Raw genomic sequence first — 25,252 nt, forward strand, 5'->3', positions numbered from 1 at the left:
GCTCCCCACTGAGCAGAGAGCTTGATGTGGGGCTCGATCCCAGGACCCTGAGGTCATGATCTGAGCTGAAGGTGGATGCTTAACAGACTGAGCCACCCAGGCACCCCCTGGGAACCTCATTTGAAGATAAGGCAAATTGTTTCCCCAAAATCTTCCTACTCAAGAAACTGCTAGGCGGCGGGCTTCATCTTTGCTGATTGGGTATATCTCAAAACCAGGTAATAAGTTTATTGGTGGATTGCAGCCAACTGTTAGGAGCTCCCAGTAGAAGTAAATGCCCTAAGCAGATCCCTCAACCTGCCAGGGTATCAGTCAAACTCCTAAAATTTATGTCCTGAATAACTACTTTGAACTCTTTTAAGTAAATTGAGGTTACACAAAAACACTGACAAAAAAGTTTCTTACCTCTAACCACTAGTCCAAATTCTAACTCCAGGACCAAAAATATCAAAATCATATTTTAGAGCTAAGGATGGGGGCCATATGTGTACAATGTAGCACTCATTTTCCCCATGTTTACACTCTTAGAATTTTAGTCCATCTCCCTGATCCACAGGAACTAGAGATATTCCCATGTTTAAAGGAGAACCTTGGTCTTTCTCTCTTAGAAGCCTACAGGGCTAGGAAAAGGCAGGCACCTCATCTACTAACTTAGACAAACGGCACTGCATCCAAACTCTTCCAGTTTAGAGGCCTGGGTTTTTGTTTTGTTTTGTTTTGTTTTTTTACCCTCTGGTTTCCTAGACTGCCAGTCTTAGTCCTTTTTCCTCCAAGGTCTCTAATAATCAGCTCATTTTAAAAAGAGTGTCATTTGTTTCCAAGCCTTGGCAACAGTGTTGTCCACAGTATTCCCCTAAACAGGACCACAAAGCCAGGCATATCTCTGGCTGCTCAGCCCCCATCCTGGCACAACCAGCAATGCTTTCCTTTATGTTACACTCCTTATCTCCAAAAAGCCCTCAGTGAATTTTAGAGAATAGGGTTTTTGTTTGAGGTTAATCAAACAGGGAAATATGAACACTGACGAGAAAAAGGAAGCAAACATGACTCTCCTTTGACACTGAATGTTCTCACTGCCACTGTCTTATCTGATTTCTGAATACTCCCATAGGTATAGTCTATCACCCACTTGATAGACAAGTTCATGTCACATAGATGGGACAAAACTGGGATCAGAACCTGGGTGTATAGATGGTTACAAAGCACAGGCTTGCAAACTCTGCTAAACTATCCATAGTGGGTCACAGGGAGAGTTTCATGTAGGAAGGACCTTTCCTGGACAAGAAATAGCATGCAAGATTGCATTAAGAATTGACCTTGATGATCCAAAGAAAAGAAATCTAGCCAGACCCATCTGTCCTAGGATCCTGTAAGTCATTTAATTGTATGTCATGAGCTGATAACAACAGCAAACATGCATATAATGTGATGTACTTTTCCGAGGGCCTAACTCCCCTACCAAGATAATTGACGCATACTCTGGATCCTTTAAGACCAGGAGATCTGCCACATTCCCATAAAGACTAGATGTTACTCATACCGGTGCTTGTGTTAACCAACTACCTGCCAGTCTCGATCTCCTCCTGGAGCCACTCAGAATATTCTCATGCTCTGTGGGACATCTAATCATGGCACAATTTCTCTCATCCTCACTGTTTCCCCTGGCAAATTACCTTCTCCCACCACTGGTGCCAGCATACCCTTCCTTAATACTCCATTGGCTCTGGAGATTCTGCTGTAGCAAACTCAGTTGGATATCATTAGAAAAGGAATACGGTAAGAAAATAAAAAGAAAAACAAAATATGTTACTCCTTACAAGTGCCAGCGATACGCTGGCAGTCACACTGAAACTGCCTTGCCAGGCAAATGGAATTGCAAGGTAATTCTGAGATGAAGTCTAAGGCACCATCCAAACGACTTCTCTTCCCAACCATGTTTCTTAGCCAGAGTGGATTCAAAGGACAGTTTTAGACCTCAGAAAAAGGGTTTGGTAACCTAATTGTACTTTTTCAGTGTCTGAGCAGGAAGTACAACAACAAAAAAGGAATTTGAGAATTATCTCTTCATGGAGCAAAAGTTTTACAGAAGAAACACAGTTGCACAGATGAATTTGAAGCTCAAAATTCAGAGATGAGAGCACTGAACGCATTTGAAGACACAAAATATAAAGAGAAGAAAACATGCAAATAAGACAAAGACAAGGAAAAGCTTCTCACCAAAGGCATCAAATTGAGGTATTAGAAATCCTTCTCATTTTATTTTATTTTATTATTTTAATTTTAATTTTATTTCTTTTCAGTGTTCCAAAATTCACTGTTTATGCACCACACCCAGTGCTCCATGCAATACGTGCCCTCCTTAATACCCACCACCAGGCTCACCCAACCCCCCACCTCCCTCCCCTCCAAAACCCTCAGTTTGTTTCTCAGAGTCCACAGTCTCTCATGGTTTGTCTCCCCCTCCAATCTCTTGAATGGAGATACCACTTCCATTAAAACAGCTCTTAATTTCCTCCTAAAATGGAGGCCTTTTATGAGGAGGTATAGGGAACACTGGATCAACAAGGGTCCACAAGTATTTTTAAGCATTACTTCCTATTCTATCTTAAGCCAAACATTCTGGTAGAGACACTTGTAATCAGCCCAGCTGACTTTTGTGAATTTCACCCCCCTCTTCTACAAAGTAACCGAAAAGAGAGAAATGAGAAAGCCTAGATACTACTGGAAACAATTTTTATGTTTAATTAACAATTAACCTTATTAAGTGGCAACAACTACTCAGTCTTTCTTCTATCTTCCCATCTGGTAGAAATTTGTGGGCATCATAATTTCTACGACAAACTTCTCTTATTGACAGCACTCCCTTTAGAAGCATTCGGGGCCTTCTTTGGGACCCTAGGCCAAATCCAACTACTGAACCCCTTTACTTGTTGTCCTAGACCCCTCTCTGGAGTACTACATATAGCCAACGTAGGGAAACTCTCATAAATAAAAATCAAATTGAGATAGAAAAAAAAATCAATAAAATACAGAAAAAATACACCTATGATCATTTAAAATAGAACCTCAGAGGCATTTAAAACATCTTCACATACAAAAGTTTCATGGCACAAAATTCTCAGGGATCCCTTTAAAGCAAATAAATTATAAAGCTGTGCCTTCCCACTTGCTTGTCAGTCATTCTTTGGGCCTACAACACTCTACACAGCCAGCATGAAAAGGCTGCCCTCCTTATCTTTCCCAATATTCTGTCAAAAAATACTCTCACAATGAATTGCTTCTCAATGAATTATTACATGTTTATATAATAAAATGCTAAGTTAACCAGTAAACCTAAGGTTAGAGAATGTTTATTGACATGGCAACATAGTCACAATACATTAAGAAAAGAGATTACAAAATGCCAAATACGAAGAGTCTATTTTTTAAAACTCAAGGTATAACATGCCTGTGTGTTTCTGCATACAAGTGTATCACTATGTAACTTTAAAAGCGTAAGAAAGACATATACAAATTTGCTAACAATGATCAACTTTAGGGGTGATATTATGAATGATTTTTTTCTTATTTATCATCTACAATAAACACACATTTCTCTTGCACCATTAAAAAACAAGACAACAACAACAAGAACAAAGAGTGTACAAGCCCACTATTTGCAGAGTCCCCTTGGCTCTGGATATCACTTAATGTGTTAATAAAACAGTGTGGTTTTCTGAGCCTCGGTACAGGACGGGACCTACAATTGGGCTGAACATGAAGTTTTAAGGCCTTATTTCAGATCCCACCCTTCATAAACTGGATCCATCAGGACCCCTCTTTATAATAAATTCCACTCTATGGCAAAGGATAGGACAACGATCCTTTGTGCACTTGTGATACGTATATATGTCCTTACATTAATCTGTCCTCATGTGCTTTTAACATGTCCATTACATTAGTGGTTTACAAAATGTTTCAGGCACTTGTGATATGGATATATTCTCCTACATTAATTTGTCCTCAAGTGCTTTTAACACGTCCATCACATTAGTGGTTTACACAATGTCCCCAGGAATCCACTTAGGCACTTAAAAGGTTTAAAAAAAATTGGATTCAAATCTTCTGTAAAAATAGATCACTTTAAGTACTTAGAAAAATACAATTAAGAAATAACCTGCCACATTTTCAAATATCAGAGACCAACAAGTTATTACTATATGTCCTTTAATTCTCTGCACCCCTGTGCTGCTAAACTTTGCATGATGGTTTATAAAAATGGTAGAACTGCATTAGTCTTAAAACACAAACACACACCCCAATTTAGAGCAACACAGACCATCTGTTTATGTAAAATTGAACTAGCCTGCACAGCACAACACACAAGGTCCAGACATATCTGATTATCACATATTCTCATCAAGGCCTAATAGCGAATTATGCACAAAGAAAGAATGGCTTAACACATCTCTTTATTGTTCTGCACTGAGGGTTAGTACTTGGAGTATTATATTTTTCTAGCCTTTTATATTCATGTGAACCATAGTTGGGTATTTTGGGTGATACAACTTTGAAATAAAATTTTTCTACTTAACTCCCTTTTCACATGCAATCTGTCTAGCAGAGTATCCAAGCATTGCAAAGTGAGCTCTTTACAAACTGTTACATCTGAGTAAATCAGAATTTTCCATGCAAGTAAAGCCAGCTGAAGATACCAACTGAAGACCATAGCGGGGACTGATACAACCTTAACTAACACTTACACTGACTGCCATCCATTTTGTGTTCATGAAACAGATACATTCTTCTCACTGGCCACTTTATAAGCAAATTCTGTTTAAAATACAGTTAGAATTTTAGGCTTCACTTCTACTGTTATCACTTGAGCCAAGCCACCACCCTCTCATGAATTATTTTGGCACCCCTCCCCTGTCCCTCTTGTGCTCCTATGTCCTATCTGAGGACCTCAGTCATGGCACTTTCATCCCAACACTTTCCAATGACCTCCCATGCCATTAAAGTGAAAAGCAAATTCCATGCAACACTGCACAAGGCCTTGGGTAAGTCTGGCACTTTGTAGATCTGCAGACCCTGTCTTGTGCTGGCTGCCATTCACTCCCAACAGTCTTGATCGCCTCCCCAAAAAGGTTCTTTGGGCCCCAAGCACCTGTTCACAGTAAAATGCTTAACCTCCATGCTCCTTCCACCTCAAGCACTCTTTGCTCCATCTCCAAAAGGTCTTTAACCAAAAGTATTTCCTCAATGAACCCTTTCCAGGCCACCCTTATTTACGGCTCTACCCCATGCTCCCTGTCTCCCAGGATTTCAATTTCCCCGTGTCACTCGCCGTCATCCAAGATAACCCTGGCTCAAATTATTGTCTCCCCCAGCTAGAGTGTGAGCTCCATAAGAACAGAGAATTTTATCTATTTTGTTCCCTTCTATATCCCAGAAGCCTAGAACAGTGCCCACAATATGAATCTGTGGAATGAACAAGATATTCTAAATTCAAATCTATCATAAAATCCTTATCAATAAAATGCCATGTTTAATGCTTGTCTCGCATAACAAATGGTCACTTTTAAGGGTTTTTTGGGTTTTGTTTTTTGTGTTTTTTTGACGAAAAAAGTTTTACTTCCATAAGGGAGAAAAAAAAATGTCTAAAATTGTAAGTTACAGAGAAAAGTTGATGTCTTCATTATAATTTGGAACTAATTATAGTACTCAACATAATACTCCAACCACCACCCTGATGGCACTCATCCAAAGGCCACACATCCTTTAGAAAAAGAGTCTCTCTCTCTCTCCATTATTAGTCTTCCCATATGTACAATAGTGATGGTCTATTTAAAGGAAGAGTTTTTTTTAAAAGAATCTTCTCACTTGGGCTTACATCATCAACTTAAAAAAAACAAGGCCATCCAGAGCTTTTCTTTTCTACCACTGCCACACTATGATCATAATTTTTGCCACACGCCTCTGTTCACACAGCCCTTTTCTCTCATACTAGTTTCTTTGGGATGCCCAGTTTTTGTTACACAGACATCAACTTGTACATACTTCTGTGGAAAATCTAACACACCACAGATAACCTACTGAGCTCAGTGTAACTCATATGGTCAACCCAAGGCCAGTGGCCCATGCAGACACTTCTCCCGAATCACTTAGCATACAGACCTTCTTCCCATTTCCATCTCCCTGCAGTGGATACCACTTGGCGTTTATATGATTTTAGAACACATCTGCTTACAAATGAACTTTGTAAGTCAAATCTTCATTAAGGAACGATTAGGAAATTTTCAGAATCCAGAAGTGTCAGTTATGCCCATTTTGAAATCTTTTCATCTCAATCTAATAAATTCTTTATCCTAATATTGCTTAGCTTACTAAGAAGAGTATCTGCAGAGTGATAATTTGATAATGCATTTACTCTTAGAGCTTATAAACTTAAAAAAAGATCTTATAATAAACATCCTAGGCACAACTGACTAACTTATTGGTTGCTATGAAACACAACAGAATTTTCAGTCAAGGCAGAGATGTGTATGTGGGTTTATATTAATGTATGCTATATCAAAATAAACAAATTGACATTTTGATGGGAGAAATGAGGGCACTGGACAGAGATGATGAAGCTGATACAACTGCATCCAATTCTACCTTGAAATCATCAAAGAAGTGTGAAGTTATACAGTTTACATAAAAGTCAATAGGAGGTGTTTTCTTTCAAGCCTTTGATCCTGATGGTTCAAAGTGAATGGCATTTGCACACTTTGAAATTTAAGCACTAAGCCCACCTACATAACCATAGCCAAGCAGAAATCAAGTTTTCGTAATACAAAATACAAAACATTTCCTGTATCACAAGGTTATGAACAGAAATATAAGCACAGAGAGTCAATAAAATATAAAACTCCATCAGCTCTGCTGACCTACAGGAGTTTACACTGAAAGAAAAAACTTCTGCTTGACAGGATTCTAGACACCAAACTGAAAATTACATGTTATATCTCTATCAACTCTGGTTAATCATGTTCTGTGATTACAATTCACAGGAACAGACTTTTTTTTCTGAAATATTTATATTGACATCTGAACCATCACTGTGATCTCTGCTGTTTCTACTTCCTTCTTTGGCAATAATTCCTTGAAAGAAAGACCAGCATGCCTTAATGTAAAACCATATTCCACGTACAAGTGCTTAGCCTGCTGCTACTGTGCTAGAAACAACAAACACACAGAATCCCATATTTTATAAGCATTACTTTTTTGTTGTTGTTGTTAAATCTGCTCTTCAAAAGAGTCACACAGCCTGGGAGACAATGGCAGTCAACATTTCTAGCTTTACCCAGCATAGCACCCACAGACCAAAATCACAGACGGTATGAGTCAGGCAGCATCCCATGGAGAAATTCCCATCAGCAGCTGGACACCATGTTAGACACCCACACCTCATTCTTTGTGTACCGAAAATGGGACAAATCTTCTCAAATCAAAGAATCTGAAGGTTCATGTAAAAAGAGATTTTGGGTTTTCAGTTTGTAGGGCACTCTGTGTCTTTTTGTTTTCTAGATCAGTGTTCTCTGAAGAGTCTGGCAGGAGCAGCACCATTCCTGTCAAGGCTGACTCCTGGCTTGACCCATGGGCTGCATGTCATTAGGGGCTGGGTCCAGGAGGCTAAAAAGAACTGGGCTGGAGAGAGGACATGGGTTGACAGCATTGTCTCAGTGTTGCCTACTGGTGTTCTAAAAGGACCCAGCATGGGCTTCAAAGGCTGTGAGATTGTCAGTGTCCCACATGTGATGTCAAGACCTCACTTTACCTACATTTTACCACTATATGCTGAATTGTCTCTAGCCCAGGAGTCCAGGACAGGAGAAACTCCAGATCATTCAAGGTTGCAATCACTGGACAACACCAACATCACTTCAGCTGATTGGATTTAGCAAATCAATACAAACATAATTTAGTGCCTTTCAAGACAAAGAATATGGATTTCATCTTTGTGTAGTTTTCAGGTATATAACAATTGTCACACTTTATAACTGTAGGAAAGACAGACAGCTGTTGGCAGTGCTGCAGTATCACTAGATACCACCAATGCCCATTTGAAAACCTGGAGATGAATTCCCATCAGAACTCCCAACTGCACAATGAATCAATAGTTCCTCCAAGTTTCACTGCCCTTGAACAGTTCCACCTCAACCAAGCCTGCACAAACACTGGAAAACCTGTTACACTTATTAATGCCTCTTAACGATGAAGATGCTCTAGAGTGGTCCTTAGCTCCAAAAGTGCTCTGTATAAGAGGACTTCATTATATCCTCATTTCCATCCACCATCCAACTTTCACCGACTGCGATCTTACCTCAAGCTGAGACCAGCCATCAAAATGACCACGAAATCATTCAAGTAATCAGCCCAAATTTTCCTAACCAGGCTCTTCCACCATGCTCTTCCAGGCTAATAAAGCATTCTGACCAAGCTCAGGACACCACTCTCCCAAAGTGGTTCCTCTGTTCCGCAGCTGTCCACTCCCCCACACCTGGGACTGATTCTCTCCAGGGAACACCTGTCCCCTCTTCCTGCTACGCACGCTTTCCTGAAAGCCACGAGTTGGCGCACAAACCCACTGGACTTGAGCCCCGAGAGCCCAGGACTTACGTTGTTCATGTACTCGCTGAGCAGGTCTTGGAGCGCCTGCCGGACGGCGTTGCACTCGGCCACGATCCTCTCGCGCCGGTCGTCGCGTGTGCAGGACGAGTCGGCCATGAGCGCCGCGCCGCTGATGATGCTCTCCAGCCTCTCCTCGAGCGACGGCCGGAACCTGGCCTCGCTGAAGGTCATGGGGTCCAGGATTATCTTATTCTGAAAGCAGCACCATGAAACAATTAGGGGAGAAGACTCAACTGCCTTTGCACCCTGTTTGCTGAACCAGAAATATCTGCGGCCAGAGCAAGACTCTCCATGAGAGGCAGCTGGTTGCTTAGACAAATACCAAAGTGGCCTTGCCCAAGTAGCAATTGTCCCTAAGATACTTTCCCCTGTATCTAATCTTCAGGGAGAAAACAGCACATCTTGTTTCAATGATGTGTTCTTAGAAAAGGCTTCATCAACCAGAGTTTTCTAATGAGATTGTGACAGTGGCTTTGTTTCTTTGTTATTTATTTATTTATTTGTTTATTTTTTTCTTTTTACATTTGTAGCCTTCAAGGAAAGCACATTTCAGGGTAACACTTTGAAGGATTATGAGAAGATTTTAGAGCAAGAGTATGATGTGTAATCAACAACTTAAAGATCCTTTAGTGACTAGTGTACATATTACATCTATTTCATGAGAAGCAGAGTCCCATGGCAGGATGCCTTTTGAAACCTTGGCAAATAGCATACGCCAGAAATATACTTTATAGGTTACTTCCCACTGGAAACTAATATTTTGTATATAAAAGAAAAAAAAGAAAAAAAAACCCAACTAGTGTTCTAAAAAAGGATTCACTGTATGTGTGTGTGTGTGTGTGTGTGTGTGTGTGTATGAGAGAGAGAGAGAGAGAGAGAGAGAGAGAGAGATTTGTTAAAATTAACTGACAGTATCATGATAAAAATACTAGCATGGTCTGAAGGAGCGTAGATAAGGGGAAAAATAACAATGTTTCCTTAAAGGAAGGTGCTGCAGAGAACTTAAGCTTCACTTAGTCCCTGCTAAATCTGAGGAGCCTGGAAACATGTAGGTGAGGATGTCCAGAGGTGGGAGGATATCCAGCTACAGAAATAGGCATCCAGATTTCAAGAGATTAACCAGCCTCTCTGGAGACCTGAAGATCATCAGGGTTATCTGGACATAAGACAGTGACTGGCATACTAATAATGTCAAAAGAACAAGAAGACCAAATAAGACCCAATTATACCAATTCCTAGGGTGTGAAGGATGAGATCAAAAAATGAAAATAGGAGTAGAACCTGGAGAATATTATCTCCAGCAAGTCAAGGGAGTGGAGAAACATGAATTGTGTGATAATCGCATGAAGGCAAAGCTGACTTTCATCAATGGCTGGTTTCCAGTGGGGGCCCCTTTTCTTCTCAAAACAAGGAAGATCATTCCAACAATACTAACTAGAGTGGAAAGACTAACTGCTTAGTTATTACAAAATCAGTCTGACTACAGGCTCTGGCAAAGTTTGCCCTAACCCTCCAAAGCATCCTAAGATAGTTCCTGAAAGCTGTGCTCCAAGCATCAGTGGCTCTGACTTGGATTCTCCTATTATAACACACACATCTCCATAGCAGAGAGCCTGTCAGCACAAGGGCTATGAGGTACCAACGAATGAATGCAAGCAGGTGACACCTTAGAAAGAAAGAACCATCCACTGAACACACACCAGAAAGAACACCCACTAAACACACACACTAGAATCTTGGATTTACTAGGAAATTACTCATTGGTCAAAGCTCCTTCTTCAGTTTAGAGGGCAAATGCATGAGGTCATACCAACAGAAGATGAAGCTTTTCTGTGGCAGGTGTTGGCATAAAGACCAGCCTCACATTTCTTGCTTAGACCTTAGAAAGATAATAATGTTACTTCACTCAGAACAGTATGACTCAGATTCTGTTCCTTGTATACTAGCAACTCTCCAAACAGTGTCAAAAAATCATGAAGAGGCCTCAATACAGGGGATGGCTTTGAAGCATGTATCATTAGAGGGAACACTCACAAAGGCAGACTGAGAGGGAAACATTGGCTTTCCTGCCACACTGGCTGTTTGTACCAGAGCTGGGGATCCCTTTGAATTCTCTTTCTCTCTTCCCACTGCTGTTGGTTGATGCATCTATGATAATCTTGTCATGTGACATACGTTAGACTAATAGTCTAATTAAAGAAACACCTGATCAAAATAGAATTAGACTATTTTTCTTTATAAAGCTTACAGATTTTCAAAGAACTCTTTTACAGGGAACTCAGATTCACATAAAACATAACGAGAATCATTCGTTCTGCTTTGAGGTTTCAGAAGACTCTTCAGAATCATATATTGGGTCTAGTGTAGATTTTTTTTATTATACATTGTACTAAAAATATAAAGAAGTGCCAATTTGATGGAAATATACCAAGGTAAATTTAAACTCTTCAATAAGGGCAGTTGTAAAACAGTTTCTTTGCAGAAAAGAGGAAAATGTACTACTGTCATTAGAACATTACTTCCTAAATTATTTTCCACGGAACACTGAGCTTAGAGATGTAATGTTTTGATGAAAAAATAAGTTTCCCTGGCCAATATGTTTTGGAATACTGCAGGGCCCAGAGCAAATTACCACATGAAATGCTTTAGGGGAGTTCTGCCTTAAAGGAGTCAGTTGACAGTAACATTCCTCAAACCGATTGAGCAAAGAGAGGGTTCCCTTTAAAAGGCATGCATTCCCTTTGAGAATCCAAGAACACACATTAGGAACTGTGGCAATGTCAGCTCAGTGCTCTTCCCACCTGCCATGGCCCTAGGCTGTCATGAAAGTGAACGCATTGAAACAATGAGTGTGAAAAACTCTGCATAAAAGTTACAGTGTTCATCACATTTCTAATGGAATTATTCATTATTTATAGATTACAGGGGAAAAAAAAAACTCTTTAAAAATCTCCCTGGGAAAGAATCAATAAATTTACAATATTCTCATCCCTCTCTGTATTGGCGATGGGACGCATTGCAATGATGGATGAAAAGCTGGCAGGGAGAAGCCCTCGGGACAGAAAAGGCATAAAGGTAAAGGGCAGCGCACAAACGTCTGAGTGTGTCTCGGTGCTTGTGTGTGTGTAGGGTAAGCACTGTCTATGTGTGCTTAGGTTGTGTGTAATGGGTGGAGGGGGATGAGTGTGTGGTATACGGGAGGGGGTATGGGTTTTTGTGTGATTGTGGGTGTGAGTGTGTGTTCAGAAAACTGGCCAGATCTCGAACCCGCTTTAAAAAATAAGAAAACACACAGACACACAGACACACACACAGCCAAATGAAGCCAGGGGCTCAAGGGCTAGAAGATAGACTCTATTTACTACAGTTGCTAAAGGGTTAAAAGAAAAAACAAACTCCTGCAACCAAGTCCTGACCAAGAAATACAGAGTATGATGTCAAAGCAGAGAGAGAGAGAGAGATTTTTGCTTCTGCACTATTTGGGAGTGACTTAAGAAACACCTACGCAAGAGTCTTTGCTAGTACACTTCAGGGTCATTTTGGACCAGCAAACAGCCTCTTTCCTGCCATCAGCGCAGCCTGTCCTCACCTCTCTGTGCGGCTGCCCTCTACTGGCAGGAAGGGGCGAAGCAGCATCCCGGATCAAAACTCCTCCCTGGTCAAAGAGGGAGTATGTTAAGTGGGTAACAAGCCAGCACCAAAGGGCATGGCCAAGGGTTCTTGTCTCCCCCTTTAGACAAAGGTGTGCTCCTGACAGAGGATTTCATGCTGTTTCCTACTATTTGACGTATTTTAATCCCCTCAGATTTTACATTTTAAATATGTAAGTCTCTTGTTCGTATTCTTAAAGCTCATTTAATCTTTTTATCCTTTTGATCTTTCCATTCCACCTTATATTGTCATTTTACCTCATTTTAAAATTGCAGGCCTGCATTTCTTACCTTATCTGTTTCTTTTTAAAATGAGACTTTAATTTCTTTTCATCTCACCTATTTTTATTCTGTTTATTTGACTTGCATAACATTGTGTTCTGCGATTTTTACTTATCGTACTAACAGCCTTAATTTTACAAAATGATGTTTCATTTTTACATTTTAAGGAGTGGCAGTTGGAAAGCATGGCCGGAAAGACGGTAGCCACAATAATTCATCCCCAAGCATAGGAGACTGGAAATCTAATCTTCCAACAAGCCAGTGCTTAATGGTCTCTTCAAGTCCTACATAATAGATCTCCCATTACTTCCAATGTAGAACTCGATAAAAATTTTAATTTGAAATAATTCAGGATCCATATAGTTCAAAACTACTTCCTAGAATAATACATTTACCTTCCTCACTGCACATGCAATTGTTAGAAGAGCCCCACTTTTAAATCACAGCTACCATCCATTCTTTCTACAAGGAGTTTTGTGATCTAAATTTCAGTACCATCATGGAACATTGAGTCATGTTTGATGCAGGTTGATACAGAAGGAGGCAGAAAAGAGACCTCTGCAAAGCAAGAGGCTGAATACATTACAGATGGTTTGAGAGGTCTATAATTCTGTGCCCTTAGTATTACCTTCTGGATGTTATTGAAGAGAAAAATGCCAGGATGATGACATGGTCATTCAGTTAGTCATTCACCAGGATTGAACATAGGTCTTTTGACTTTAAGCAGTGTTGCTCTATCAGACTGCCCGCATTCAGTTAAAATGAGCCTAATTAATCCCAATTAGAAAATGTATTTCATAGTTAAGCTATGAAACTGTCCTAAACTAAATATAATGACCTAAGTATCATCTCTCATACCGTTTTGTGTCATCTCAGTTACCTTGCCCTTCCAAGAAATAAATGTGTACAGCCATTCATTCAAAAATGGGTGCCAGCTGCTGTGGGCGTCTGAGGGCACAGACGGACTCTTTATCTCAGGGCATGGACTCTTTATCATAAGAGGTTTACAGTCTAGTCATATAAAACCAAAGACAGGTACTACCAACCCTAATTTGGAAAACATAGCAATGATGTTAAGGAATGGTTGAGTTTTGGCAATTTGGGAGGTAAGAAATGTTTCTGGAGATTATTCCTCAGCTGAGACCTAAAGAGTGACAAGTAGTTGACCAAGCAAAGTCAGGGGCAGGAAGAGTTCATGCAGACATAGTAGAAATTGGGAACAAATCCATGGAAGTGAAGGATATCATGGTATATGAAGACTACTACAAGAGGTTTATTGAAGCTGAGGTGTAAAGTCACAGGTCTGGTGTCATCAACTCGCCTTGAAGAGAAACTTCTCTGTGAGCGCAGTTAAGGGACTCCTTCAAACTGCCACACTTAGAGATCCACCACAGTTCCATTAGAAGCCACACTTGACCCCAGGCAGCCCTTGTCAATTGCTGAACACAATAAGGCCACTCTTGTACCATGGAGACCTGCCCAACAGGCAACTTCTGCTCCTACTCTGGATTTCCCACAGGACTGAGATTTTCTCAGAACTGTGCTGAGGCTCTTCCTATAAAACTCTTTTCTTCCTTGCACAGGTGTTCAACCTGCAATGCAGTCAAAACTCTCTCTGCTGATTCTGCTGGTCCTCTCCTACTTTATCCTTCAGAGGAATTCCTCCTTACATATTTAATCCCACAGACCTTGGCATTTGCTCCTCCAAGGACATGAATGGACCCAAACAGGAATAAGAGAGTTGGTGGAGAAAGCACAGCCACATCCTGAGAGACTTCTATTCCATGTTAACAAGCTTCCACTTTGTGAACATTGCTTCAGACAATGAAGAGATTTCAAGAGTTTAAAACATAGGAGTCGTATAATTCTGTTTGGTTTTAGAAAGTTTCCTCTGGCAGTTAGGGAAGTTAACTTTGGCAGGACGAAAAGTAGAAGACTCGAAGACCAATTGCCATGCCTCCAGAACCCGAAAGAAAAATGGGGAGACTACAAGATCATGTATGCGTAGGTAAAGTAAAGAGTACATGCTGTGGGACATATTTAGAATGCCAATCTGCAAAATTTGGAGATACACATCCTTTGAGAATAAAGAAGTTGTCATCAAAGATAAAACCTAAATTTATAGCATGAGCAACAGGCACAATGCAAGAGTCCACAAGCTCTATCCTGGGTGTCAGCCTCCTATTTTATAAATAGAGTTTTAGCAGAACACCATCAGGCCCGCTCATTTACGTACTGGCCATTTTCATGCTACAGTGGCAGAGCTGAAAAGTTTGGACAGAGATGGTGTGGGACACAAAGCTTGCAATATTTACAGTTGTCACTTTAAGAAAACATTTGCTGGAGCGCCTAGGTGGCTCAGTTGTTAAGCGTCTGCCTTCGGCTCAGGTCTTGATCCCAGTGTCCTGGGATCGAGCCCTGTATTGGGCTCCCTGCTTAGTGGGGAGCCTGCTTCTCTCTTTCCATTCCCCCACTTATGTTCCCTCTCTCTCTCTGCCATAAATAAATAAATACAATCTTTAAAAAAAAAGAAAAAAAGGAAACATTTGCTGACTTGAAACAAGCTTAAGGTGACTATGATGCATGTAAGTAGAAAAGTCTGGTGGAAGTTGATTATAACTGCATGAAAATGGGCCATCTATAAAGATGCAGGATCATCAGGATCATCACAATAAAGGCAGGAGTGGAAGCCATGAGATGGATATGAATTCCCAAGGGAAAGTAACAGAATGAAGAGTGAGTCCAACATCGGGAAGGGTCACAAATGATATAATAAAGATGGTCAGAGATCTAAGTAGATCCTGGAGATTGCATGACCATAGCTGACAAGGGAGAACCTAGGGAAGTCTACAAAGAGTAAGTAAGATCAAGACTGAGAATGTCCATTAAGTTTGGAAGCTAAGGAGTTACTGGTGATAAATCATGCTTATGTGTCTAGGTATATCTGTATGTACTGTATTTATTTACAAATATCTTAATCCAAAAGCCGCATCACACTCAATGTAAATAGAAGTAATCTAATGTAGAAACCAAAAAATTCTCAAATTCATAAAAATATTTAATATATTTTTTAAAGATTCATTTATTCATTTGAAAGAAACACTTATGAGTGGTAGGAGGGGTGGAAGGAGAGGAGAATCTTAAGCAAACTCCCCAATTAGCTCAGAACTCAATGTGGGGCTTGATCACATGACCCTGAGATCATGATCTGAGCTGAAACTAAGAGTCCAATGTTTAACCAAGTGAGCCACTCAGGTGTTCCTTAAATTATTAACTGAGCTGAAACTAAGAATCTGATGTTTAACCAAGTGAGCCACTCAGGTGTTCCTTAAATTATTTAGTATTATTCTGAAGTTTCTAGAAAACACAACTAGAAAAGAGAAAGAACTAAATGGTATGAAAAGTAGAAAGAAGATACAATCATTTTTGGAGATGTTATACCTATTAATTTGGAAAAATGACAACCTACCAAAAAATTACTACACAACTTTTTTCATGAAGTTACTTGTATCAATATGCAAAATTAATTGCCTTCATATATATAAGGAATATCCAATTGGAAGACCAAATTTACAATAACAAGAACTGCAAAACAAAACACAGGAAAAAAAATTTAGATGTCAATTAGATGAAGCAAGAACTCATCAGAGTGATGAGTAATTGCCTATGCACACACTCAGAGCAAAGTACAAAGCTGGAAGTGGAACACATGCCTTCGGCTCCAGTCCAGGATCTCCATAGTCCACTATGCTACCTCTTTTCCTTTATGTATCTGTTGGCATGTGTGATGCCCATTACCATGAGGAAACTAATGGACCAGCCACTTCTCCATCTTAGACACTAAATGGTGGTAGTATGTGATTATTTAATACACTTAAGGAGGTATGGTAAATAGTGAACAATTACTAGGATTAAAGTTCTAAAATGTTACTTTAGCCCACTCTTAATTTCTCATCTATTTCAAACTGGTCTGCAGGTATTCTAAAACACTTTTTCTACCAAGAGGGAAAACATAAATATATCTTAGTTTTTCTTTAGCTAGGAATTAACTATCTTAAAACTGAATTTGTATCTAATGCACTCAAAGCAGTAACTGAGCAGGAATGGCAAACCAGATATAATTTGGAACATTCAAGTCAAACATTTAACTACAGTTATGCCAGTAGAAAGGCTCTAGCATACATCTAACACTAAAGGAGTTATTTTATACCCACATATTAAGTTCCCAAGATTCTTAATGCACAGATGAAGAAGGTAAAGCTTTTTATTTTATTTTATTTTTTATTTAGTAATTAAGAAACTTTTTGTTAAAGAGTGGGGAAAAAATTTTATTATCTTTGGATTTTCTGTCTTTCAATGTGAAACTCTTTAGAGAATTAGTCATCTCAAATGTATGCAGAATTTTCAAGATGCTAAAAAAAGACAACAAAGAGAAACAGGAGCAAGATGATGGAGGAGTAGAAGACCAAAATATCATCGGGACCCAGGAGTTCAGTAGATAGTTACCAAACCATCCTGAACACCTATAAACTCAACAGGAAATCAAAGAGATATATACGGTGGGCATGGCGCTGATCTGGAGGGCTTGGGGAGGAGGAAGGCATTCCTAAGGCCCTGGGGAAACCTCGGCCATCCAGGATAGGCGACTTCATTATTTACTGTGAAAACTTTCAAAGATGGAATCCATATTATTGGTTATTCCTTTTGCCTCAGGCTCTAATATAACTCAGCACTGTTAATGAATCTCTACTTAAAATTTCAGTATTTTGTTCATGGGTGTTCTTTTGTTCACATTAATTGTGCTTTAAAAAAAATACTTCATTAAAGTATTTATCTTGGTTTAAAAAAAAAAAAAAAGAACAGCAATTTTAGGAACAAAAAAGCCACCACTTTCTGGAAGGTAGGATGTGCAAAGAAGTGAATGTGAAGCAATGGGAAGATAGACTGTGTGGGGAGGGGCCAGCTCTCAGAAGGTGAGAGCAGTGGAGCACAAAATCATAACTTTTACAAGTCTGCTCCACTGAGGGACATCATGCCAGAGGCTAAGCGGGGGGTGGAGCCCTTGTGGGGACAGTGTGGTCTCAGGACCCACACGGATACAAAAAGAGTAGGGGTGTCTGAGTGTGGCAGAGCGGCCAGGTATCGGACTGGGGAAGCTGGATACAGAGATGAAGCCAAGGAGTGGGCTCTCAGCTTGGGGGTTACCTTAAACCATGATCCAGGGCACAGTTGGGCCACTGCTCTTTGAGCAGGAACCCCACAAGTGGCAGATCTGGAGACACCTTCTCCTTCCTCCTTCGGGAGGAGTGGCATGGAAGCACACTGCAGGAATCTGCTGGGTTTGGAGACTCCAGGTGGGGCTGTGTACCAGAGACAGAAAAACTCGGTCACAGGCCAGGTGAGCACAGAGTGTGGTCGGAGACCAGGGAGACAGGAGGGACTGACTGCTTTTCTCTGAGGGTGCACTGAGGAGTGGGGCCCTTAGCTTGTGGCTTCTCTGGGCCAGAGATTGGGAGGCTGCCATTTTCATTCCCACCCTCCAAGACTGTACAGAAAGTATTTAGAGAAAAAAAAAACTAGAGAGTGAATCTGAGCAGATTGCTTAGCCTGGCCCCTAACAAGTGCCATGCAATTCCGCCTCAGGCAAAGTCATTTGAGAATCACTGAAATAGGCCCCTCCCCAAGAAGATCAGCAAGAATATCTAGCCAAGACCAAGTCTGCCAATCAATGAGAACTGTGGAACTCCAGAGCTAGGCAGAAGCAACACATAGAATTCATGGGTTTCTTTTTTTTCTTATAATCTTTTAGTCTTTCAAAGTTAAATTTTTAAAATTTTATTTCTATTTTTTTAAATTTATTTATTTGACAGAGAGAGAGATCACAAGTAGGCAGAGAGGCAGGCAGAGAGAGAGGAGGGAAGCAGGCTCCCTGCTAAGCAGAGAGCCCATTGTGGGGTTTGATCCCAGCACCCTGGGATCATGACCTGAGCTGAAGGCAGAGACTTTAATCTGCTGAGCCACCCAGGTGCCCCTCTATTTTTTTTTAAATATTTCCTCTTTCCTACTTTCACGTTTTTAACTATTTTATCAATACCTTTTTAAAAATCTTTCTAAATTTTAATTGTTATAGTCATATTTTATCCCTTCATTATATCTAACCTTATTATTTGTATAGATATAGGATTTTTTTTCTTCAAAATTTTGGGATATAATTTCTTCTAATAGATCAAAATATACCCTTAATCTACTGCATGGCTTTGTTCTGGTCTCCATCCTGATCACATTCTTTCCCCTCTTTTCAACGAATTCTTTTCTTATCAATTCCTTCTTTAGAATCCTTCTTAATTTTCATATTTACATTCATATTCCATCCCTTCATTATGTTTACCCTTATTTTTATATATATATAAGTTTTTTTTCCTTTAAAATTATGGGAGGTTATCGCTTCTTGGCCTTTTGGCTAAGATGAAGTGTAAAATTATGGGAGATAGTTTCTTCTAACAGAGCAAAATAAACCCAAAATCAAGTGTGTGGCTCTGTTCTAGTCACCAATCATATATATATATATATTTTTTTTTTTTCCTCTTTTTCCTTTCTTCTCCCCTCGGTGTTTCAGATCTCTTCTGATTTGGTTAGTGTATATTTTTCTGGTGTCATTGCTACTCTTTTAGTATTTCTTCTCTCATTCATCTATTCTTATCTGGATAAAATGACAAGGCAGAAAAACTCACCACCAAAAACAAACAAACAAACAAACAAACAAGAGGCAGTACCAGTGGCTAGGGACCTAATCAATATGGATATTAGTAATATGTCAGAATTAGAGTTCAGAATGACGATTCTCAAGATGCTAGCTGGGCTTAGAAAAGCCATGGAAGATATTAGACAAACCCTTTCTGGAGAAATAAAAGAACTAAAATCTAACCAAGTTGAAATAAAAAAAGTTATTAATGAGGTACAATAAAAAAATGGAGGCTCTTACTGCTAGGAAAAATGAGGCAGACGAGAGAATTAGTGATATAGAAGATGAAATGATAAAGAAGCTGAGCAAACGAGAGACAAACAACTACAGGATCATGAGGGGAGAATCGAAAGATAAGTGATACCATAAGATGAAACAATGTTAGAGTAGTTGGGATCCCAGAAAAAGAAGAAAGAGAGAGAGGGGACAAGGTATATTGGAGCAAATTATAGCAGAGAATTTCCCCAATGGCAAAGGGAACAAGCATCAAAATCTAGGAGGCACAGAGAATCCCCCTCAAAATCAATAAAAATGGTCCACACCCCGTCATCTAATAGTAAAAGTTAGAAGTCTCAGTGACAAAGAGAAAATCCTGAAAGCAGTTCGGGACAAGAGGTCTGTAACATACAATGGTAGAAATATTAGATTGGGAGGAGACCTATTCACAGACACCTGGCAGGGCAGAAAAGACTGGCATGGTATATTCAGAGCACTAAATGAGAAAATTATGGATCCAAGAATACTATATCCAGGTAGGCTGTCATTGAAAATAGTAGAGATAAAAAGCTTCCAAGACAAACAAAAATTAAAAGAATTTGCAAACACCAAACCAGCCCTAAAGGAAATGTTGAAAGGGGTCCTCTAAGCAAAGAAAGAGCCTAAAAGTAAAAGACCAGAAAGGAACAGAGACAATATCCAGTAACAGTCAACTTACAGGCAATACAATAGCGCTAAATTCCTATCTTTCAATAGTTACTCTAAAAGTAAATGCTAAATGCCCCAATCAAAAGACACAGGGTATCAAAATGAACAACAACAACAAAAAAACAAGACCCATAGATATGCTATCTACAGGAAATTCATTTTAGACTCAAAGACACCTCCAGATTTAAAGTAAGGGGGTGGAAAATAATTTACCATGCTAATGCACATCAGAAGAAAGCTGGGGTGGCAATATTTACATGAGATAAATTAGATTTTAAGCCAAAACTATAATAAGAAATAAGGAGGGACAACATATCATACTTAAAAGTTCTGTATAATAAAAAGATCTTGCAATTTTATTTTTTAAAAGATTTTATTTATTTGACAGAGGGAGATCACAAGTAGGCAGAGAGGCAGGCAGAAAGAGGAGGGGGAAGAAGGCTCCCTGCTGAGCAGAGAGCCCTATGAGGGGCTTGATTCCAGGACCCTGAGATCATGACCTGAGCCGAAGGCAGAGGTTTTAACCCACTGAGCCACCCAGGCACCCCAGATCTTGCAATTTAAAATATCTATGCCCCTAACATAGGAGCAGGCAATTATATAAATCAATTAATAATAAAATAAAAGATACACATCAACAATAATAATAGTAGGGGACTTTAATGCTCCCCTCACTGAAACAGACAGATCACCCAAGCAAAAGATCAACAAGGAATTAAAGGCCTTAAGTGTCACATTGGACCAGATGGACATCACAGATATATTCAGAACATTACATCCCAAAGCAACAGAATTCACATTCTTTTCTAGTGTACCTGGGACATTCTCCAGAATAGATCACATCCTGGGTCACAAATCAGGTCTCAACTGGTACCCAAGGATTGGGATCATTCCCTGCATACTTTCAGACCACAATGCTCTGACACTAGAACTCAACTACAAGAGGAAAGTTGGAAAGAACTCAAATACATGGAGGCTAAAGAGCATCCTACTAAGGAAATTAAAGAAGAACTTTAAAAATTCATGGAAACAAATGATAATGAAAACACAAGTGTTCAACATTTTTGGGACACAGTAAAGACGGTCCTGAGAGGAATGTATGCAGCAATATAAGCCTTTCTCAAGAAATAAGAAAGGCCTCAAATACACAACCTAACCCTACACCTAAAGGAGGTGGAGAAAGAACAGCAAAGAAAGCCTAAACCCAGCAGGAAAAGAGAAATAATCAAGATCAGAGCAGAAATCAATGAAATAGAAACCAAAGGAACAGTAGAACAGATCAACAAAACTAGAAGCTGATTCTTTGAAAGAGTTAATAAGATTGATAAACCCCTGGCCAGACTTCTAAAAAAGAAAAGAGAAAGGACCCAAATAAATAAAATCATGAGTGAAAGAGGAGAGATCACAACCAACACCAAAGACATACAACAATTATAAGAACATATTATGAGCAACTATACTCCAGCAAATTCAACAATCTGGAAAAAATGGATGCATTCCTAGAGATGTATAAACTACCAAAACTGAACCAGGAAGAAATAGAAAACCTGAACAGACCCATAACCAGTAGGGACATTGAAGCATTATCAAAAATCTCCCAACAAACAAGAGCAGAGGGCCAGATGGCCTCCCAGGAGAATTCTACCAAACATTTAAAGATGAATTAATACCTATTCTCCTGAAACTGTTCCAAGAAAGAAAGAAAGAGAGAGAGAGAGAGAGAAAGAAAGAAAAAAAGAAGGAAATGAAAGGAAAACTTCCAAACTCATTTTATGAGGCCAGCATTACCTTGATCCCCAAACCAGACAAAGACCCCACCAAAAAGAGAATTACAGATCAGTATCCTTGATGAACACAGATGCAAAATTCTCATCAAAATATTACCAATAAGATCCAACATACATTAAAAGGATGATTCACCACGACCAAGTGGGATTTATTCCTGGGCTGCAAGGTTGGTTCAACATCCACAAATCAATCAATGTGCTACAATACATTAATAAAAGAAAGAACAAGAACCATATGATAGTCTCAATAGATGCTAAAAAAGCATTTGACAAAGTACAGCATCCTTTCTTGATCAAAACTCTTCACAGTGTAGGCATTGAGGGTACATCTATGAAAAACCCACAGTGAATATCATTCTCAATGAGGAAAAATTAAGAGCTTTTCCCCTAAGGTCAGGAACATGGCAGGGCTGTCCACTATCAACAATGCTATTCAACATAGTACTAGAACTCCGAGCCTCAGCAATCAAACAACAAAAAGAAATAAAAGGTATCTGAATTGTCAAAGAAGTAGTCAAACTCTCACTCTTTGCAGATGATACGATACTTTATGTGGAAAACCCAAGGACTCCACTCCAAAGCTGCTAGAACTTGTACAGGAATTCAGTAAAGTGTCAGGATATAAAATCAATGCACAGAAATCAGTTGCATTTCTATACACCAACAGCAAGACAGAAGAAAGAGAAATTAAGGAAATCCCATCTACAATTGCACCCAAAACCATAAGATACCTAGGAATAAACCTAACCAAAAAGGCAAAGAATATGTACTCAGAAATCTATAAAGTACTCATGAAAGAAATTGAGGAAGATACAAAGAAATGGAAAAACATTCCATGTTCATGGATTGGAAGAACAAATACTATGAAAATGTCTATGCTACCTAAAGCAATCTATATATTTAGTGCAATCCCTATCAAAATTCCATCAGTGTTTTTCAAAGAAATGGAACAAATAATCCTAAAAAGTATATGAAAACAGAAAAGACCCCAAATAGCCAGAGAAATGTTGAAAAAGAAAACCAAAGTTGGTGGCATCACAATTCCAGACTTTGAGCTTTATTACAAAGCTGTCATCATCAAGACAGTATTGTACAAAAACAGACACAAAGATCAATGGAACAGAATAGAGAGCCCAGAAATGAACCCTCAACTCTGTGGTCAACTAATCATCAACAAAGCAGGAAACAATGTCCAATGGAAAAAGACAGTCTCTTCAACAAATGGCATTGGGAAATTTGGACAGCCAGATGCAGAAAAATGAAACTGGACCATTTCCTTACACCACCCACAAAAATAGACTCAAAATGGATGAAAGACCTCAATATGAGACAGGATTCCATCAAAATCCTTGAGGAGAACACAGGCAGCAACCTCTTCAACCTCAGCCACAGCAACTTCTTCCTAGAAACATCGCCAAGGGCAAGGAAACAAAGGCAAAAATGAATTTGGGGGACTTCATCAAGATCAAAAGCTTTTGCACAGCAAAGGAAACAGTCAACAAAACCAAAAGACAACTGAAAGAATGGGGGAAGGTATTTGCAAACGACATATCAGATATAGGGCTAGTATCCAAAATCTATAAAGAACTTCTCAAACTCAACACCCAAAGAACAAATAATCCAATCAAGAAATGGGCAGAAGACATGAACAGACACTTCCTCAAAGAAGACATCCAAATGGCCAACAAACACATGAAAAAGTGGTCAACATCACTCACCATGAAGGAAATACAAATCAAAACCAGTGAGATACAACCTTACACAAGTCAGAATGGCTAAAATTAACAAGTAAGGAAATGACAGATATTGGTGAGGATGTGGAGAAAGGGGAACCCTCCTACACTGTTGGTGGGAATGCAAGCTGGTGAAACCACTCTGGAAAACAGTATGGGGGTTCCTTGAAAGTTGAAAATAGAGCTACCCTACAACCCAACAATCACACTACTGGGTATTTACCTTAAAGATACAAATGTAATGATCCGAAGGGGCATGTGCACCCAAATGTTTATAGCAGCAATATCCACAAAGCCAAACTATGGAAAGAATCTAGATGTCCATCAACAGATGAATGAATAAAGAGGATGTGCTACATATATACAATGGAATACTATGCAGTCATCAAAAGAAACAAAATCTTGCCTTTTGCAATGATGTGGATGGAACTAGAGGGTATTAAGCTATGCAAAATAGGTCAACCAGAGAAAGATAATTATCATATGATCTCTCTGATAGGATGAATTTGAGAGGTAAAGTGGGGGGTTTTGGGGGGTAGGGAGGGAAAAAATGAAACAAGAATGGATCAGGAGGGAGACAAACCATAAGAGACTCTTAATCTCAGGAAACAAACTGAGGGTTGCTGGGGTGTGGGGGAGGTAGGGATAGGGTGGCTGGATTATGGACACTGGGGAGGGTATGTGCTATGGTGAGTGCTGTGTAATGTGTAAGCCTGATGATTCAGAGACCTGTACCCCTGGGGCAAATAATACATTATATATTAATTAAAAAAAAAGGCAACAAAGCAAACAATGTTATAATATAAACTATGTACCAATTTAATAATTTGTTGTCCCAAATCTAATCTTATAAACATGGAAAAGGCAAGAAGCAAATGCTAGTGGTATAAGAAAGTCCTACGGCTTTCTTCATTGTGACAAGCCTGCAAGATAAATGTGTCCTGGGATTTTTACTACCTTCACGGTTCAAGATAGCAACTAAGAAAAATAATAACCTGTATTGTTCTACCTCATAAACACTGGACCCTCACCAGCTGCTGTCCAACATCACTACACTGAATCAAACAAATAGGAAAAAAAGTCAACAGGTCTTTCTGCAGTCAGTCACTTTCCTATTTGTAGGGTCTTTAAAAAAAAATAATAAAATCTCAAGGAGGAAGGTAACATCAGCCAGACACATTCTTCTTAAGGAAAAAGACATTAGGATATAGAATAATTAAAGCAGTGACAATCAGAAAACCAAGGGACAATGCATGTTTAAGTGAGATACTATTTCCTCCTTTAATTATTCTGAGATTTTGCCGGGAAAAGAGAACAATGTATAGATGACATCACTTCCTCTCCCCATACTTTCACCCTTACCTCCCTCTCCTATTTACCTCTGCATGTCTCCGTTGTTGGCTTGGTCTCCATGGCATATAGCTGGGTAGGTCACATTTCACTTCTACCACAGCCCTTCCTTCCTCCTTCCCCTCTTTT

General features: G+C 39.4%; 1 protein-coding gene across 3 annotated transcripts in view; it reads right to left on the reverse strand.

Annotated features, from left to right (window-relative positions):
- The window catches only part of CTNNA2 (catenin alpha 2), a 1,106,640-nt gene that overhangs the window by 711,878 nt on the left and 369,510 nt on the right, over nt 1-25,252 (reverse strand). For all 3 annotated transcript variants that reach the window (XM_032880681.1, XM_032880684.1, XM_032880682.1), the window contains one exon: nt 8,644-8,847. In XM_032880681.1, the coding sequence (XP_032736572.1) occupies nt 8,644-8,847 (204 nt within the window). The remainder of the gene's footprint in view (nt 1-8,643; nt 8,848-25,252) is intronic.

Source organism: Lontra canadensis, unplaced genomic scaffold (assembly GCF_010015895.1).
Source record: "Lontra canadensis isolate GAN:19392208 unplaced genomic scaffold, GSC_riverotter_1.0 scaffold71, whole genome shotgun sequence".
In the NCBI taxonomy this organism is placed as follows: domain Eukaryota; kingdom Metazoa; phylum Chordata; class Mammalia; order Carnivora; family Mustelidae; genus Lontra; species Lontra canadensis.